This window comes from Pezoporus wallicus, unplaced genomic scaffold (genome assembly GCF_028554395.1).
Source record: "Pezoporus wallicus isolate ANWC-B61680 ecotype Strahan unplaced genomic scaffold, APGP_CSIRO_Pwel_v1 contig_7073, whole genome shotgun sequence".
Lineage (NCBI taxonomy): Eukaryota > Metazoa > Chordata > Aves > Psittaciformes > Psittacidae > Pezoporus > Pezoporus wallicus.
The window spans coordinates 4,416,750-4,434,980 of NW_026641326.1; the positions used below are offsets into that span (position 1 = coordinate 4,416,750).

The window sequence follows — 18,231 nt, forward strand, 5'->3', positions numbered from 1 at the left end:
TTCATGTCACAGTCAGTTATCCAAAAGTAAAGGGTCTGATAGGAGAAATATGCCCAATAGCTACCGCAGCTTATGGCAGCACAGTGGTTATTTTGCCATTTAACTCTCTCCTACATCAAGTTTTTTCTTTTATTTTAATAGTACACTTTTGGACCCCTATTTACCACTGGTTTTGTACCATAGTGCTCCCTGTTCTGTGGCCTGTCTCGTGTAACACTGGTCTTGTTTTTCAGCTTTAACTGGACTAAGGATGGAAAACCGTTTGATTTGTTATCTGACCCAAGGATAGTTGCAACTAACAACTCTGGAACATTTGTGATTCAAAATCGTGGAATCATCACCAATTTTCAAGGGAAATATCGTTGCTTTGCATCCAATGTGCTGGGAACTGCCATGTCAGAAGAAATTGAGCTAATTGTTCCAAGTAAGGGCTTTTACTTGGCTTTTGGTCTGGGGATTTTGAAGATTAAAACTGTGTTTCCTCAAATTAATGAGGAAAGCACGAATTGTTAAGGTAGTATATGGTGAAACATGCACTGCTTGTTACTCAGTGAACATTGAAAGAAAAAGCTCTGTGTGCCCCCTGGAATGATTTAATTTCATTCCTGGTTTTGAGGACAGAACCCAAACCTGAATGCAGGATTTCAGAGAATACCTCTGGACTATCAACTCCTTACAGGTTTCTACATGCTGATGCTGATGCTCCTTACCAACTTTTATGAATTCAAATGCATTGGGTAGGTTATGTATATATTTTCCCTGATATATTAATTTGGAAAACATTTATTATTTACTTTCGGAGTCCTGTCTGTCCCACTTTGCCTGTAGAGAATGGGTTGATAGATAAATTGGTATAAACTTTTTAATAACCATCTCAGGAGAGGTGAACGTTCAATGACAGGAAATGACTTTGACTTGAGTATTCAAATGCTTTTATAAAGTACTTGGTTTGCCTTTGCCTTAACCTCCATTAGAATTGTTTTCTGATTTGTATTTGCTTAAAAGCCACTATTTGCTCTTGTGATGTTTCCTCCTCTAATACTTTTCTCTTTCTGCAAAGAAGAAAGCATAAATATTGACAAGAGTCATAGCCTGGTAAATTCTGAATCTAATTTAGGCAGAGATAATTTGTGAGCTGATGCCAGCCCATCATGAAAATAAAGTAATTAAAATATTTTGAGAGATAAATAGCAGGAAAACCCATCAGAGTAGCTCTCTTAACTGCAGTACAGCTATTGAAAGATATTAGCTGTTCATGAAAGATAGGGATAATGACAAACATCATGAAATAGAAATATATTAAAGACTAAAAATGTAGTGGGCAATAAAGGAATAGGAAGTCATTGTCATGGAAAAGAAAATTGCTTTCATTCAGATCACTTTGGGGAAATTTTGTAAAAGGCACTGTAAGTTTGGGGAAACTCCTGAGTTAAATTTGTTCTCACTAATACTGGAGGAATGTATTTGATAAAGAGTTAGGAATTATGTGATGCTTTCACTTTTCAAACATTTATTGGGAAGCAAATGCCGTGAAGAGTCATAAGACTGGAGTATTTCAGCTTGGCAACCATGACGGAGTGCCCAGAAGCTGGGAGGACCATATGGTCTCTACCTCAGAGCAAGGAACATGGAAACAGAAGCTGGGGGAAAGGGTGGGAGAAATAGCAGTTTGTTCCTGAAAAATAGCAACTGATACAAATGTTTGAAAGCTCAAAGGGATGTCATCCAATCAACTGTGAGTTCATGAGTCTGATGTCAGTACCACTCAGAGTTTGATATAAATACTTATGGGAAGAATATTAAAGACCTAAACTGCAGGGAAAATGAGCTCAAAAATATAGTAGGGAAAATTACCAATCCTGGAAACTTGTCCTTCCATCCTTAGCACAGAAGGAGGGCAGTGGAGGGAATGGGTGATTTTAACGACCAGGTTTATAGAAGTAGCATGAAATTTACTGATATGCAGCTCAAGGTTCTGATAAGGACGACATTGATGCAACTAGGTTTGTACCAATATGTTTAAGCACTTGAGGTCTGGAAATGAAATAGGAAGATAAACACAAAATTGCTCTTACATTCAGGTTTGAAATACATGAATAAAAAGAGGAAAATTTGAAGCAGAACCTTCCTAATAGAAGTAGAAAGGACAAGAAACTTCCCTGGCTCCACAATGGAGTAGGGTGGAACGTGGATCAGACTTTATGATGGAGCTGGGTGGCATGGAGAAAGAAGAGAATCAGCAGTGCAGTGGGGTTTTCAGATTAGATCCTGCATTTCCAGGTTCCTGCAGTGTTTTGTCACCAAGTCACCTGAAAGCACTGCGCACACATGGAATTGCTGTGTTCACATGGCAGGGGATGTCTCTACAGCCTTCTCAGCCGTTGAAGTGACAGGAAAGGTCTACCTAGCTACAAAAAATGCTTCTAGCATGTCAGTGCAGATGAAATGGGCTATGAGAAACATGCATAAACATTTTTGTCATGTATTTTTTATAGAAAATATCCCTAAGAAGCATTGTAGGCATGGTAGCTGGGGGTGGGAGAGTCATGGCACTGTGGTCATTTTGAAAATAAGGCACATCTCAGGGGCTGGGAGAGCTCCTGAGAGAGGGGCCCTGCTAAGGATGCCATGTAAATGTATCTTTATGAGTGCTCCTCTTGAAAGACATAATTTATTTTCCTTCCAGATGATTTTATGGATTTTTTTTTTCTCTGGGAAATTTATTTCATATTGCACTGCATTGCATAGTATTCCCTAATGCAATAGCTTGGTGTTTGGTGAGGAATTAACAAGATTACATGTCTTGCTATATAGTCTCTACCAACTTGCGGTTGCTTTAAGGGAATAGCATTCTGGAGTAGGGGATTGCATAAAGTTTTAAGACAGTAAGATGAAGTTTATTGAACTAATGCTAGAAGTTGGCTGCAAAGGTAGGACAGTACAGCTGATGTCAGCTGGAGTTTTGTGCAGGAACAGGAGAGTGATGCACTTACTCAGGGCTTTAGACAGGACAGAATTATTCCCTTTGTATTCTGACCAGGGCAATGGAGTTAATGAAACTTCTTTTAAACAAGGTTCTCAGACTCATTAATATTCAGAGCAGTTCAAGACATCAGTGTAATGTTTCAGTGAAGGTATGTCACTTCCAGCAGCAGAATGATGTGGACCTCTTTGCTACTGAACTGCAAAAGATCCTTAAAATTGGAAAACAAGAACAAGTTGATGTCTGTATCTGAGACTACTGTGTCTATACTCAGAGCAGATAATTTTTGCTTTTGATGAAATAATGTCTATACTAGCTTGAGTAGATATTAAATATACTGGGGGTAGTTAGTAACAAATTAACTGAGAAAGTATAAGCATGGTTGTTATCAAATGAGAGAGGAATTTTAGTGCCAGTGCATGCAAAGTCCTAAATCCAGAAAGTACATACATGGTACAGATAAAATATTAGAGGCATTTACCCAACTTCCACAGCTTTTAAGACACATTTACTTTTATTCATACTCTCCTGCCATGAAATCTTTCATTTAATGGTGCAATGTAGATGCTGCAAATTAAATCAGAATTCACAGGGTAATAGAAGACACCTTTGATTTTTTAAAGTGCTGGATAGTCTATAACTGTGCTCAAGTGAAAGAGAGCTGCTGATGCATAGATCTACTGTAAATTAGGCAATCACTGACACAGAAGGGTTTGAGATAAATTACCTCTATTCACCCACAAGTTTTGAAGCACAGACTGGTACATGTGAGATCACTACGTGCATTCATGGTAATGATGCAAAGGTGGCTGTGCTTTGCCAGCTGTATTCAAGTAAAATGTAAGCTACTTGGCAAGTCACTATGCCAATGAAGTGAAGAAAACAGCAAGTCAGATTAGGCCAGGTTTTTCTCATAAATTACATTTACACTGGAGAAGTAGAATACTGGGTCTGTAAGGTTGCTGCTGGAAAGGAGAACAAAAGACTGTTTACTCACAGTAGTCATTCCAGGAAAGCAATAGAAATGTCAGTAGAAATGATCATTAAATCTTACCTACATAATGAAAACACCACACCTCCCCTATATATGTTGACATTAAGGAGAGTGGGGAAGAATGGGGTCTGAGGATCTCTGTACGTTTGTATCATTTAAAAAGTCCAGATTGTTACAAGATACATGCAGCACGAAAATGAATTTAAATGGTGAGAAAACAGACTTCAGCTACCCTCCTTCTGTATTTAGGGAATCTGTTGCTTGAATTACTGAGTAGGCTCAATGCCAGAGGAAGGAGAAGTACAGTTTAAACTTCTTTAATTAACTGCAGTGTAAAAGACTTTTCATGGTAGACTTCATCAAGATTTATGCTCAGTATTTCTAAAGCTACTGCTGCAAAAGACCAAAGATCTGAGAATGGAAACATAGCCTAAACATAAAATTGTGCAGCGACAGGCCGTAGTATGCCAATGTTGCTAGTTCTAGAATTCCCAGAGAAAGCAAAACCTGTGTTAATATAAAAAAACCAAAACAAACCAACAAAAAAAACCAGATGTGAATATTGTGAAATCATTAAAAGATATTGAGCTGATTCTAAAATAGGAAGCTTTGTGAAGGTTTTCAAGTATAGCATATATGGAAAACAAAACAAAAGAGAGTAACTCTCTGAGAATATGGAGATGATGGAAATAAAATTGAAACCTTTTGCCTCCTAAATCAGTGTCGTATGCTTTTGACAACTTTTTGGCCATCTAAATCATTGCTATCACTCTGATTTTTGCCAGTGACCATAACTTTGAAAAGAGTGCTAGAGATTTACACAGAAAAAAGGCTATCACAAAAGCTTCTTTGAGAGCAAATGGACTGATGGCCATTTGGTCTTCCTGACAGTCAGATTTTCCTAACTTTTTCAATTTAATGCAGCAATTAAAAAGTCCATAAATAAGCAGGATCATATCTCATAAACAGTTCAAAGGCTGCAATGAAAATTACAGTTTTAACTACTGCTTATACTGCATGCATCAGAATACCAATTGATACATTGAGATGAGTACTGGAAGCTGCCGAAGTTGTATTCAGTAAAACATATGCAATCAGTGACTGTAAATCATGTTTAAGATTCTTTGAGGCGGTGGGCTATTCACTGGACAAGATATAGATCTGTACAGCAAACCGTCAGCTACTAATTAAAGTGTCTGAGGAGCTGGGAATTTCCAGGATATCGAAATATGTTGACTGTTTCCTTTTTCCCTCATTCTTACCTCCTTTAAGTATTTATCTGTATGGAATAATTTAAGAACATCCATGATGGGAGAAGCTAAACCTCCATCTAGCTCAGGACACTTCTCCAGCAGCCCCCCCAGACAAGGGTATAAAAAAAAGACCCAGTATACATTAGCTAATTTGCTAATTGCTGATTTGCCACAATGGCTTAACTCCCATTTTACATTAGGTACTGGTAGAAAACAGACATCGGGGCCTCAAGAACTTCTGCAGTTACATGGAGAAACCCTTTTCCTTCAGTTCAGTTTCTTAACATTTCGCACAGAAACACATAAAATACCAGATTGAATGAGCTCTATTTTTGCCATAATCAAGACTGTTATAAGTTGTGTGAAGTCATTGTAGTCAGCAGCAAGACAAAAGCTAAGCCGTAGAACAAAAGTGTGCTAATAGGTACCTGAGTAAACCTGAAGCCGTCCTGCTGGGGACTGGAGTACTGCAACTGTGGTTGCCACATCTCTGAATTCATACTGCTAATTTCAGTTTAGATTTTTACATTGTATTGGTCTCCCTCCTGTTTGCTTTTTGTTGAGATACTGCATATTCCAAACAGATCAGAAGTAGGAGAGAGTGACCCAGCCTCCTTTCTGATATTTCTCTTAGCCAACCTAATTTGCCAGTGGTATTTCAGCCTAATCTCAAGTACAGTTCAGTCATTAAACTTTGAGTCACCCCAGGGATTAAACAGAGCCTGGTTCCTTGCACAAATGGCTCTGGACACTGATAATCTTCCATTTCCATGGTTTACACACTTTCAAAACACTGTAATTGTGTTTTTTGAGCGCTGTACAGCCTTGTCAAGAAATGACACTTGGGCATCAAAGCCTTTCCCAAGACTGTTTTGAGAGCTTTATATGTCACGGTGGGCCTTTAGAAGATGTTTCCATAACAGAAGCCAAGTGTGCAGTTTCTTATCTTCCCTAAGGCTGTTTCATACATGCCACTTGATTGCTTGTGTCGTGAGACAAGTGTCCTGCTGGCACTTCAGCAAGCCTTTCTCAGAGTCATTAAATAGTGTTGCTCTCCCCTGTGTTATGGATATTTGAGTGGTAACACTTGGAGCTATCCTGGATTCTCTGTCCCTTCTCATTGTATCTGTGTGTGGGGAATTGCATAAAAGATTGACATGACAGTTTTAATGGTATCGCTTCAAAGAGATCAATTAGCTGTAAATGTTACAGTGTCCATGTGCTGCATTGATAACTCCATACAGTATTAAACACTTTCATGACACAATTAATCTTGTATGATACTTTCGAGCTTATTTCAGATGTGATACTTTCTGCAATCAGCTACAAATCAGTACTGATTGATTCTGGAATGTCCACTAATTAAAACAGAGGAACACTGAAAAAAAATACATATACACGCTGAAGACTAATGTGCAAGAGCCAAAGTCTAATGTGAGAGTAGCTTCTTCATTTTAATAAATCTCCTCATGACGAACTCAGAAGCAGTTATTTTCTTAGTCTTTGACACTGTTGCACCCCAGGATGAAAACATGCTTTGCAGAAGGTCTGTCCCAGCAACTTATCATGAAAGTTGAGTTTTCCTCTCTTGCAAAACTTAAAGGGTTCAAACCAGTCAAAGTTATGCATTGAGAGGAAAAATCAAAGTTTTTCAATGTTTTTCACAATGAACTAAATGAAGCAAAACAGCATGGAATAACCCAGAAGGCCTGAGCACCCGTGGTTTGAGTACTTTTCGAGGTGGAGGACATTTGGGATTTGAACATACAATCTCTTTGTTATCTGAAACTTCACCTACGGAGTGAGTAATGCTCATTAGCTTCATTTTGCCTCTCCTAAGAATTCATAACACATTAATAATCCTCCTTGAGATAAAATCTATGCACAATGTGCATTCAGGCAGTCAGTATTAGAGTGACTGCTTCTTTTATGTTTACTAATCCTACAATGTATAGTCTCCTCAGAGAGACTCCTGGCCCTGCATTTCTCACCTTCCTCCTTCAGTGTGACTCCTGCAATGTGACACTGCAGATATCCTGCAGAGCTGCTGGACCACTGATGTTTCAAATTGTTTATTCGCTATCAGAGTTCCCTGTCATGACTTGAACACCAGGATGGCAATATTTTCTGTGCCAGATTGACTCCTCACAGCTGGGATGCTTTCATTCCTTTGCTGTTTAATCGCTGTTAATTTTGCTGTTTAATGGGGTTGCCTGAACTGAAACTTTTGCTGGTTTCAACTTGCCTAAAATGAAAGCAGAAGATGTCTGCCCTGAAACTGTCTTAGCTGAATTTGTTTAAGGAGTGGTTACTTTTCACAAACTGATTTTGTTGCAATAATCTCTGAGCTGCAGCTTACCAGCCCTTGGCTTGGTGTGGGCTCCAGCTCAGCTCTGTTTCCCCTCTTCTTTGATGCGCTCCGGTCGCATTTTGGGCTGGCAAGAGTGGCCAGGTTGCCCTGGTTTGCCAAGCATGGTTCAGGCTTTGGACAGCCTGCTGGCATCAGTGCTGATGTTCTGGGTGTTTGAACAATTCCTTGAATGATTACTCGACATATAGTTGAGCCCAAATAGCGGAGCCCTTGTGCACCCTGTGTGTTCTTTCATGCAAAGCCTGTCTCCGCATCCCAAAGGACAAGCTTGCTGAGAAAGTCTGCCTCTGCACAGCACAGGTTTTACACCTGAGAGGATGAGGCCATACAGTCTTTAGACCAGTCTTCTGCTTCATCTGATACTAGAGGTGGATAACTGGGACCACTCCAGGCACAAGGCTGAATAGCTGCCTAATGTCTGTCCTCATCTGCATTGACTTGTGGTTGTTTCTTTGGAACCACTTTTTAACCAAGACTCCCCAGAGCATACAGCACTCTCAGACTGATTTCTGATCCCCTGGGAGCAGCCCAGGACCTATCAGTGCATAGTTCTCTATGCCAGTTTTAACCTCAGGCTGCAATTCTGTTTGCTTTTAGTTGTCCCTTCCAGACAGTGCACAAAAAGGAGCTATAGAAAGCATTTGAAAGTAAATTAATTAAAATAAAGCTTAAGCAAAACCCATGGGGATCATAGACAAGTGTTAACAGCCTCACAGTTCAGTTGCCTGGCTTTCAACACTGCAATCTCTGCACTTTCTGAATGGAGATGCAGCAGATATTTCTTACTTTTAGTAAATGCATTGTTACTCTGTATCACCTTGTAAACAATAGTAGTAACTAAAGACAAAGGGTGATGCTAAGGTAAATATATTATTAAGAACTATATTAAGGGGGAAGCAAAGGGCAAAATTTCAAAAGGTAACAATAAAGAGGAACTTTGTTTCTGTGCAGGTGTACCAAAATTCCCAAAAGAAAAAATTGAACCTCTTGATGTGGAGCATGGTGATTCTGTGATTTTGCACTGTAACCCCCCAAAAGGCATCCCACCTTTGCATATCTATTGGATGAATATTGGTAAGTAAACAATTTTAACATGATTCATATGAGGAGGTTTAAAACATTTGTCTTCCAGAGCAGTTTCATTACAGATTCATAATTTATGGGAATGGTAATTGTGCAAGTGCTTAGGGAAAAGATCTGGATACTGAAAAACAAAATTGAAAAATGGAGAATGGGGATATGTTTTTACATAACACGAAGCTAAATTGTAGGGTACATTGACACAACATATTATTAAATATGAGGCATCAGAAATCTTACACATCGATAAATGAGTTTACCAGTAATGAGGACTGCTGAATTTACAGTAGAGATTATAAAATGTGTCAATTTATTATTTCTATTGTTACTATTTTATTCTTTTCATAAACTAATGCTTGATTTATGATTCTAAGAAAAAAAAAACAACTCCCAGGTATGTATAATTAGTTCCTTGTGGGTTTCTATCCCATTATTTTTCGGCATTTGTGTTCTGTGGCAAATTCTGGCTCTTGGGAAGCAAAGTAACTCGGATTGCCACCGTGACATGAAGAATTTGTTTCTGATGCTGACCAAGTATTTGCAGAGACAGGGTGCCAGATTAAACCTCTGATCTTATAAGGCAGCCTCTCTACTCCTGACATGCATATTTAGCACAGACCTGTATTTGGCTGGACCGACAATGAGACAATGCAACAACCTTAGCTCACACTAACACTTACTTCCCTGCTGTAATCTGTAGTTACAGAAGGGCAAAGTGTTTGGGAGACTGACCATGGGGGACATCTGTAAATGGTGGTGTCCATATAATTATTATAGGCATTTATACTGGGGAAAGGTACAGGATATTTCCCTTCACCTAAGCAGGAATTTTGTACTGAGTATTTTTCAATCACCAAATTTCATTATAAATTTTTTTTCATATATTATATAAAATACATATTTTATATAAAATATTTGTAGTCTATTATCAGTTGTATGCTGAATCTTGGTAAATAACCTGTTTGTTATGCTGGGTCTTCTGCCTCTTTTGCATCAGTTACATTCTGTACGTGGAAGCAAGCATAAGACGGGAGCATTAGTAGTCATATTGGTGAAACATAGCAGCACCATTACCATATCACAATTATTTTTTCTTGCTAGATTTGCAGCACATTCCACAAGATGAAAGGGTCTCCATGAGCCTTAAGGGAGATCTCTACTTTGCAAATGTGGAAGAAAATGACAGTCGGAGTGATTATTGTTGCTTTGCAGCATTTCCAAGACTGAGGACGATTGTACAGAAAATGCCAATGACGCTGAAGGTTTCCCGTTGTAAGTCTGTGGATGAGTAGTTTCTTCTTTTCTGTTGTTTTTTTCTAACTCCCCAGGCATCAGCAAATGCAGATGTGTGCCCTGTGTCTATGATGCGATTCCCTGAAGAAAATGCATGTGTTACTGTGCTTATTCTTGCGTTATAAACCTTACTCTAAGGGCTAAATTCAACCAATAAATGCTGTTTGCAAGCTGTTTGGGCCCAAAGGGCCACATTTTTATTCCTATTCTCCCTCCAATGAAAGCTGGTGATGCACTAGGGAAAACTGCTTCTCTTGCAGTCACCAGTGGATGGGCTTCACTGAGTCTTGAGGACTTTCTGTGGCCATATCCTCCTTGTGTGTCAGCCTGGGTCGGTCTGGGTGCAATAATGTGATTGGGAGGGACAGTGCTTGCCAGGTGTTTGCAAGCTTCCTTGAGCATCAGTAGTGACACACAAGGAGTTTTCCATTTCCTTAATGAAATGTAGTGTAGGGTACACTGAATTGTATTTGTATTTGAATTGTATCTGAGTGACATGGCTTAGTGTGAGGTGTCCCTGCCCATGGCAAGGGGGTTGGAACTAGATGATCTTAAGGTCCTTTCCAACCCTAACTATTCTATGATTCTAATTGTATTTGTTTATTTATCTTAGCATCTTTTTATTCCTGCAGTCTCCAAGGGTCTTGTACAAAAGATGGTTTCAGGTGGTGCCCCTGAGTCTTACTGGGGCATATGGGGTTTTCTGTTTCACTGTCATACGCATGCATTTATTCGGTGTATACCCACCGGCTGTGGCATCAAACTGCTAATTCAAGCTGCTTAAAGCCACTGAATGTATAAGCTGTACAGCCATCAGTGTTGGAAACAGAGGAAAAGAATGAAAATATCCAAGGGAAAAAAAAAAAAACAACAAAAGCAGCCTTTTAGGGCAAACTCCCAGCTGCAAAATCAGCAAAGCCCAACAGAAGCTGGTGGAACTAAGGCAGCTTATACCAGCTGGAGGTCCATCCTCCTTTGCTCGAATCTCTTCTGGCTGTAATAGTTTCTGGTATCACTTCTACTACTTGCTGAGTCTGCCTGTGCCCTTAATATCAGTCTTCAGTTTCACTAATACTTCTGACCTTTTGGGCTTATGCAGCCCAGAAAGCCAAGGAGATTTTTCTTCATGAATGAAAGCCTAATATTTAATATATGATTTTGAGAGTTTTCTTGTTGGGATAAAAAGATAAAGAATTAATGCGGCTTTGTATCTCTTAATACTTGCTTAAGCTATATCTTGGGGTAGTAATTGTGACAAAAATATCAGAATGAAATGTTGCTCTCTGTGGATTTTCTAATGGGTCCAGTCCCACACACATCCACACACCTAAATGGTTTTTAAATTCAGCTTGAGACTGCCCACGCCACTCTGTGACAAATCCCAGGCGAGGGACTGGATTTAAGAAAATACATAGAAAAAAGCTGAGCAGTAAGAATAAAGAGATATATAAAGATCTAAAATTTCTTAATAGTGGTTACTTAGGGATTAGTGCTTTTATTTATTATCATAATAGGTAGCTAGAATGAAATGATAATTATATCATCCATGAAGTATTTTGCAGAATAATACATATATTTGAAGAATTTTCTTTGTATTTTCATAAATTGTTGTTCATCTGTTGCTTTACTTTATGTTTTCCTTTGTTTCTTTCTTTTATGGCAGAAATAGGGGGGCATTGTTTTGTTTTGGTTGATTTATTGTTTCTTTTATTTCTATATCAACTATGCATGTTTGTGTTTGGTTGTCACTTTTATTTATTTCAGTTAAGCATGCTAATGACTCAGGCTCACCTAACGCTGCAGTTACTAAGGGTGAGTTAAATACATCTGTTATTTAGCCTTTAAACAGAGAATCTACCATCTGAGATTAAATGTGAGCTGCTGTTCAGGAAAAGGGAAAAAGAAAATCACAAAAGCCTCTTTATTGTGATGGGGATGGATTTAAATGGTCCATGGAGTACAATTTGCTCATCTTGTATTTTGTGACAGAAATCTGAAGAGCTTTTAACAAAGAGGTACCTTTCTTACTTGAGAAAAGAACATTCACATTTCATAATGTGCTGTAAGTAAGGAGGCTGATATCCTGCGTTTCTCGTGCTATCAGTTCAGAGCAGGAGCAGTTAAGAAGACTCTGGTGTTGGGTACCCACAGTTTGAAACCATGAATTCATGTCTAAAAGGTCACTCTGGGTCTGCATTACTTCAGGGTGAGCTTAAGGTGTGGATTTACAGAGCTTTAGGTGCTCTGTGTTAATCGTCCCCATCTATAGCTCTACCTGGTGTTATGTGAGAGGTGGTTCGCTTGGCCATGCATTGCCCTGTCTGGTACTCACCACAGCACTTCTTAGCCTGGGGAGTCACATCTTCCCTTGCTTTGTGTTCCCCTCTTTGTGGAACAATATCCTGAATGTATTCTGCCTGCTCATACAGGCAATGTGGACAAGTCAGTAGGCAGCTATCAGCTCTTCCTGCAGTTCTCCACTGAGCTAATTTTGTTTCAGGTAGGTAAAAATGAGAGTTAGTTCTGGCTTTTGTATGTAGCTATGGCCTCTGATTTATTTGGTTACATTGCTTTTGAGCATCTCTGTGTTTTGAATTTCCCAATTTGAAACTCCTGAAAGACCTCATTTTGCTGGACAAGCACTGAAGTTTTTGAAAGGGGCTCTCCTCCTGTGTTTCTTGATGGGTAACAAAGCACAGAACAGACCAATGGAGGCTAAGCCTTGTGAGCAGAACAAGCAGGGCTGGTGCAGAGTGACAGATACTCAAAAATCCTTTTTTTTTTCCCTTGGAGAGATATCTGAACTTCTGTTGCTGGTGGGGAAGGGGCACTGCCTGCCTTTGGCAGTGAAAGGTGGAGGGCAGATGGAAAACGTGTGAGCGTATCCAGAGGCACCAAAGTGTTTTCCTGCAGCTCGGAGCACTTGTGACACAGATTTGTAGAGATACAAAGCAAGGGAAGGAAAAAAAAACCACATTAGAAAATGGTTCAGAGAGATACATGTGATCTTTTACCAATCCATCCGTAACTGACTATTTTTTGAAGAAGTAGTACCATTTGGGGACTTATTCATTACTGTGCTAATTGTTATTATAGTGATAACTAGATAGCCATTTAACTCTCTGCATATTTCATCATGAAACCATTGTTTGGCAGGCTGGAACAAATGGTGCATTGAAATCAAATGCAGGTCAATCTTGTTTTATTATTCTAACAGTCTTCTTTACAAATTGTATTTCCATTACTGTAAATTTAATAATCATAGCAAGAGGGACAATTCTATGGGATATTCAAGTCAGAAAAGATGGGGTTTCATCTTATATAATAATGTGATAGAGTCAATGCAGAAGAAAGCTGCTAGGAAAGATGGTGTGCACTAGAAGATCAGCAATTAAGAAGACCAGTTTACCAAGTCTGGCTTGAGGCGTAGGATAGGAAGGGCCAGTGCTTGGGAAGCAGGACATGAAACTCTAGGAAAAGGGGCTTCACCAGTACTGCTGCCTGTTATTGTTATAGTAGCTATCTACTGACTGTTAACAGGAGAAACAGGCAAATCTTGGATTATTCTCAAAACGTATAAGTAAAGCCAGAAAATTGACAAATCGATGTCCAAAACCTCTTGACAGAAGTACCGCTTGTGGCATATTGAAGGATAAACAAAGGCTCCAAGATTTCATACCTAACTTTTATTTTATTTCATTTTTTAGCAAATTTTATCAAGGAAAGAAAACCCAGACTGCTGATCCCTCCTGAATCTGCTGGCAGTAGCTCATCAGTCACTGTCATCAAGGGAGGTGTCCTGCTACTGGAATGTATTGCTGAAGGGCTGTGAGTAATGTGCAATACTGCACAAACCTTTTGAAACAGTATTAAGCAAAGGAAAAGCTATATTAAGAATTATACAACTACAAATGAATATACCTGCCTGCCTGTACAGTTTTAAATTGGGCCTCTATGCAGAGTTTTCCTGAAGTATGCATCCTCCTTGTAAAAGAGCAGAGAGCTAGCATGCAACATTTGTGTATTTTTTAGTGACATAGCTTACAAATAAGTAATTAAAATAATACCCTGGTAAGTAGTATCTTTTGGGGGGGGGGGGGGGGGGGGGTATTTTATTTTAAAAAAAACACTATTATTGAACTTTTTTGAGTAGTGCAACATTTGATATGTTGAGAAAATAAATATCAGAATTCAGCTTCTGTGCTTTGGTTCACAACCTGTTTCTTGTCTAGGTTTGCCAATTCTGTTTTGGTTGAAAAATTATTCACCATTTTTCCAGGTGTCAGACTCAGGATTTTAAAAGAAAACTTCTTGAGTTCTTTGAGTTCCCCAATTGCAGTGGAAGTTGTTGGCTTAGGAGTGGCTCTGAACATGGACACTTTCTGTGGGCTGTTCACCAGCATCCAGAATATCCATGAAAAGGATATTCTTTCCATGATGTTCTCACAGACAGCAGCATGTTGAAGAACAAAGTCCACAGCTATGTAAAAATATAGTGAACTGGAGTTAGCCATACTGATTTGATCCTGCTAGAACTAACAGTAACAAGCTACCTCCAAATATAGTTCCACTCCTGTGTTTTCTGCGTGGGCCCATGCCTATGAATGCCTCTTGTACTTTGTGCTGCAGGGATATGTCAAGCTTATTATTGTGATCAGTATTTATATTAGGGCACTATTAAGCTCTAATTGTGGATCTGGCTGCACTAAGTATGGCAGAATATCTCAGTGTTTGGTGTAAAAATATAGGAAAGGGTTAAAGTAGATGGTATGTGATAGAAATCAGGACAATTTTGCTCCTAATTGTAATAACATACAACAAAATAAGGGCAAATAGGGAAAGGGAATGGCTAAACAGATGTTAAGTGCAGGCTTCACAATGAAGCTGTGAACACCCCTCTGAGCCCTTGCTCTTGCTGCTATAACTCAGGCAGACAAAAGCTCCACTTTGCCCTCAATCCAGCTTTCCAATTTTTACTGTGTGCTTGTAGATGTAATAATCAACCCCGGAAGAGCTGCCACCAGAGAAAGAGGTAAAGCGAAAATCTCTCCAACCGCTAAACCCGCAATGAAAGCACAGTTGCTTCTGGTTTGTGATAGGGCTTGTTGTTGAATAGAGGCTTAAATCATCATCTTGTCATGCTGTATGGTGAAGCTGCAGGTCTGTGAGTGCAGACAGTGGTTAGAAATTTTATCCTCTCTATAAAATTCCAAAATCAGGGTATTTGTCTGCCTGAACAAACATGTTTAGGGTATTTTGTTTTTCTATGTGGGCATGAAAGGGTATTGCTCATTCAAGCTGGCAAGATTATGCCTCTGCAGTTGGTTGCCATTTCTGAGATAAGGTGAATTGCTTGTCTCTATTGGATTCACTCCAGGTATCTGCAGTGATTTCTAGTTCCCTATTGCAACACTTCCTTGTCTAATTCACTACCCGTCAAGCTAATTTGGAGGCCCACAAACCTCCACAAGTCCACAGCTATAAGTTTATAGTGTTTTCAAAGACCTTTATAGGTAAATCCCCTTTGAAATATGCAAATGTGACTTTTCATGAGAATTAATGTCATGTACAAGAAGAGAAAGAGCTTTCTGTTTCTTTGGGAAAAAAGATAAAAATAAAACCACAAATAAAAAAAAAAGGAAGCAAATACATGTTTTTGTTTCACTCAAAATTTTCCAGGAAATATTTTTATAAATTATTTTTCAATCAAAAAGGTGCATTTTAAAGTACTCACTTTTGAAAGAAGACAAATTACTTTGTTCACCGAGCATTTTTTCATTGAAACCCTTTAAAATGCATTTAGACCAAAATAAAATGATATTTTTATTTGCTAAAATTTCCATTTTCAGCAGAAAAATGATCAGCTTTGCCTATATCTCTGCCAATCCATCCCACCAAATGTCCACAAACCACGGAAGCGGATAGACTGAGCCAGATTTCAAGTAACTAAGATCAGGGGCAGCCAACTGCAAAATAAGGAATTAAGTACATTTCCAATCTGTCATTTTTGAAGACTTATATTCTGAGCAATGATAGTGTCGGGGGGCATTGCCTCACTACAACACCAAGGCAACACAGTGCCTGACTTCAAGTACAAGAGCAGGGCAAGGACTCTTGCAGGAAGTAATTGGGTATTTGCACAGTTGTGCTCACTGCTCGTGGAAACCCATAATTTCTTGGTACCTGGGGCTTTGAGTAGCTTGTGCCTGGGCATTTTGCCACAATAACAGATGGACACAAGAGTAAGCAGATATGACACTGTGTATGTGCGTTGTGTATGGTGTCGGGGTCGTGAAGTCCAGCTGGGAATGTGCAGACAGCAGTCTGTCCCAAATTTCTGTGTCACTGCCATTTGCTTTCTAAAAACATAAAAAGAGTTTTCAGCCATCTCCGATGGTTGGCCACCTTTCTAACCAGGCAGGGCACCGAGTGAAGTCACTGTAATGAAGTCTTTACCTCTTTCTCTGTCCTCAAGTGCCCTTCTGGAGCAGGATGAAATGAGCTCCGTTCCCTCTCCTGCAGCCCATGTCAATATGCATATAAGGAATGCAGCCTCACACCATGGCCTGGTGTTGGCTGTGCAGAACCTACTTATAGAGGACCTTCAACTCAAGAAGCAGTATAGACTAGTTGTAGTCTATAGTATAATACTTAGGATAGCCCCAGTGTTTTAAAAAGGCTCAAAAATCTCTGAAAACTTCGCCCTGCAGACCATATATGCATGAAGTCCAGCAGCTTTGCCAATATGAAGCATTGCAGCGGCCTACTGTTCAACTCAATATATATATTTTTCTTTTATTTCTTTGCTATTAGCCCAACTCCTCATCTAAGCTGGGTCAAGATCACTGGCAACTTGCCCAAGGATGAACCAGAAACAGAGAATTTTGGGAAGATACTGAAGATAGAGCAAGTGACTACAGCTGATGAAGGAACATACCAGTGCACAGCAAGCAACCCCATGGGGAGAGCAAAGCATGAGTTCCACGTTCATGTGGAAGGTGCTGAGTACACTTTACTAAGCTTATTGATTTTGAACAAAGAGGTAGTCAAAGGGAAATGAATAAGAGCCTTTCCTAATATCACTCGGTATCATGCATAAATTCAACCTACACTTATCTATTTATATTAGCCAAGGACCCAGCTTATGGTTTTCAGAAGCTTGCAGAAAGTAGCACCTTTAAAAAAAGTGAAAGGAAATAATGCATTTATTTTTTGAACCATGGGGGCTCTACAAAGTGGTGGACAGGAGTACAAATATATGAGCACGTCCAATACTCTAAAGATGTTAGAAAAGCAGAGATATTGATAAAACATCTTGCATTAATCTGAATGTCAGATAAAAAGATCTTGATCTTCAAGAATGTATAAATAGCTACTTTGGGCCAGAACAGAGGTACATTTAGCTCAGTTTCCTTTCTTTGTTTCCCACCAGAAGTGAACGCATAGAGAGGATTGCAAAAATGCAGTGAGCAAACATGGTGCCACCTCTCTCCTATTTTGACCCCTAATTTTGTATAGGGACAACCTGACCTAAGAGTAGTTTCTGTAGCTCCTGAGAAATATCATGAAAACTTGTGAAACAAAGCTAAAAAAAAAAAAATTACTTTCTAGTAATTTTAAAGAAGTTGTTTTTTAAAAAAAATAAATATGTTCCTTTTGTCACCCCACCGAGTATCCAAGGCCCGTTCCATTCTCACCTCACACTAGCCTGCATGCTTGGTAGGACGACCAATGCTATATTAACAGCATTCATAAACAATCTTATGTTTACACTTGTGTGTATCATACATGTGTGTAGGGTGGTGCATCCTTGTGTGTGAGGATGCACACACGTCTGGTGGCTGAGTGGGCTGTGCGTGTGCTGGACTAGCAAAACAGAGAACCTGGTATGGTTGTGCATCCATTTGGTTGTTATCTATTTATGTTACTGCTAGAAGGCAGATTAAGCCAACCCAGATACCTTCATAAAGGGCATCTTGCAGAGTGCAGACAGAGGCGTGCGGTGCCTGCTCTGCCTTCGTTCTCTTGTCTTCCTTTTCCTACTCCCCAAACCCTGAAGGTGCGAGCCCTTCACACCAGGTGGGTGCAGATGCTCTTTTCCAGGAGCAAAGCAGAGCTCCAGTGAGACTTAGCAGAGACAAGCTAGGCTTGTGGAAGCATCATTCCCACTGCAACTCTTTCAGCAATGTTGCCCATAAATAGCTGCAAAATGAGAATCCTGAAGCACTGCTGAAAACATTTTCTCTTTACCAATGAA

At 39.4% G+C, this 18,231-nt stretch overlaps 1 protein-coding gene across 7 annotated transcripts in view; it reads left to right on the forward strand.

The window, feature by feature from the left end:
* CHL1 (cell adhesion molecule L1 like) overlaps nucleotides 1–18,231 on the forward strand; it is a 136,833-nt gene that overhangs the window by 84,383 nt on the left and 34,219 nt on the right. For 6 of the 7 annotated variants that reach the window (XM_057422872.1, XM_057422871.1, XM_057422874.1 and 3 more), the window contains exons 4-9: nucleotides 234–424; nucleotides 8,553–8,675; nucleotides 9,783–9,953; nucleotides 11,739–11,786; nucleotides 13,682–13,802; nucleotides 16,788–16,972. In XM_057422872.1, the coding sequence (XP_057278855.1) occupies nucleotides 234–424; nucleotides 8,553–8,675; nucleotides 9,783–9,953; nucleotides 11,739–11,786; nucleotides 13,682–13,802; nucleotides 16,788–16,972 (839 nt within the window). The remainder of the gene's footprint in view (nucleotides 1–233; nucleotides 425–8,552; nucleotides 8,676–9,782; nucleotides 9,954–11,738; nucleotides 11,787–13,681; nucleotides 13,803–16,787; nucleotides 16,973–18,231) is intronic. The other variant, XM_057422873.1, reaches the window with a different exon arrangement.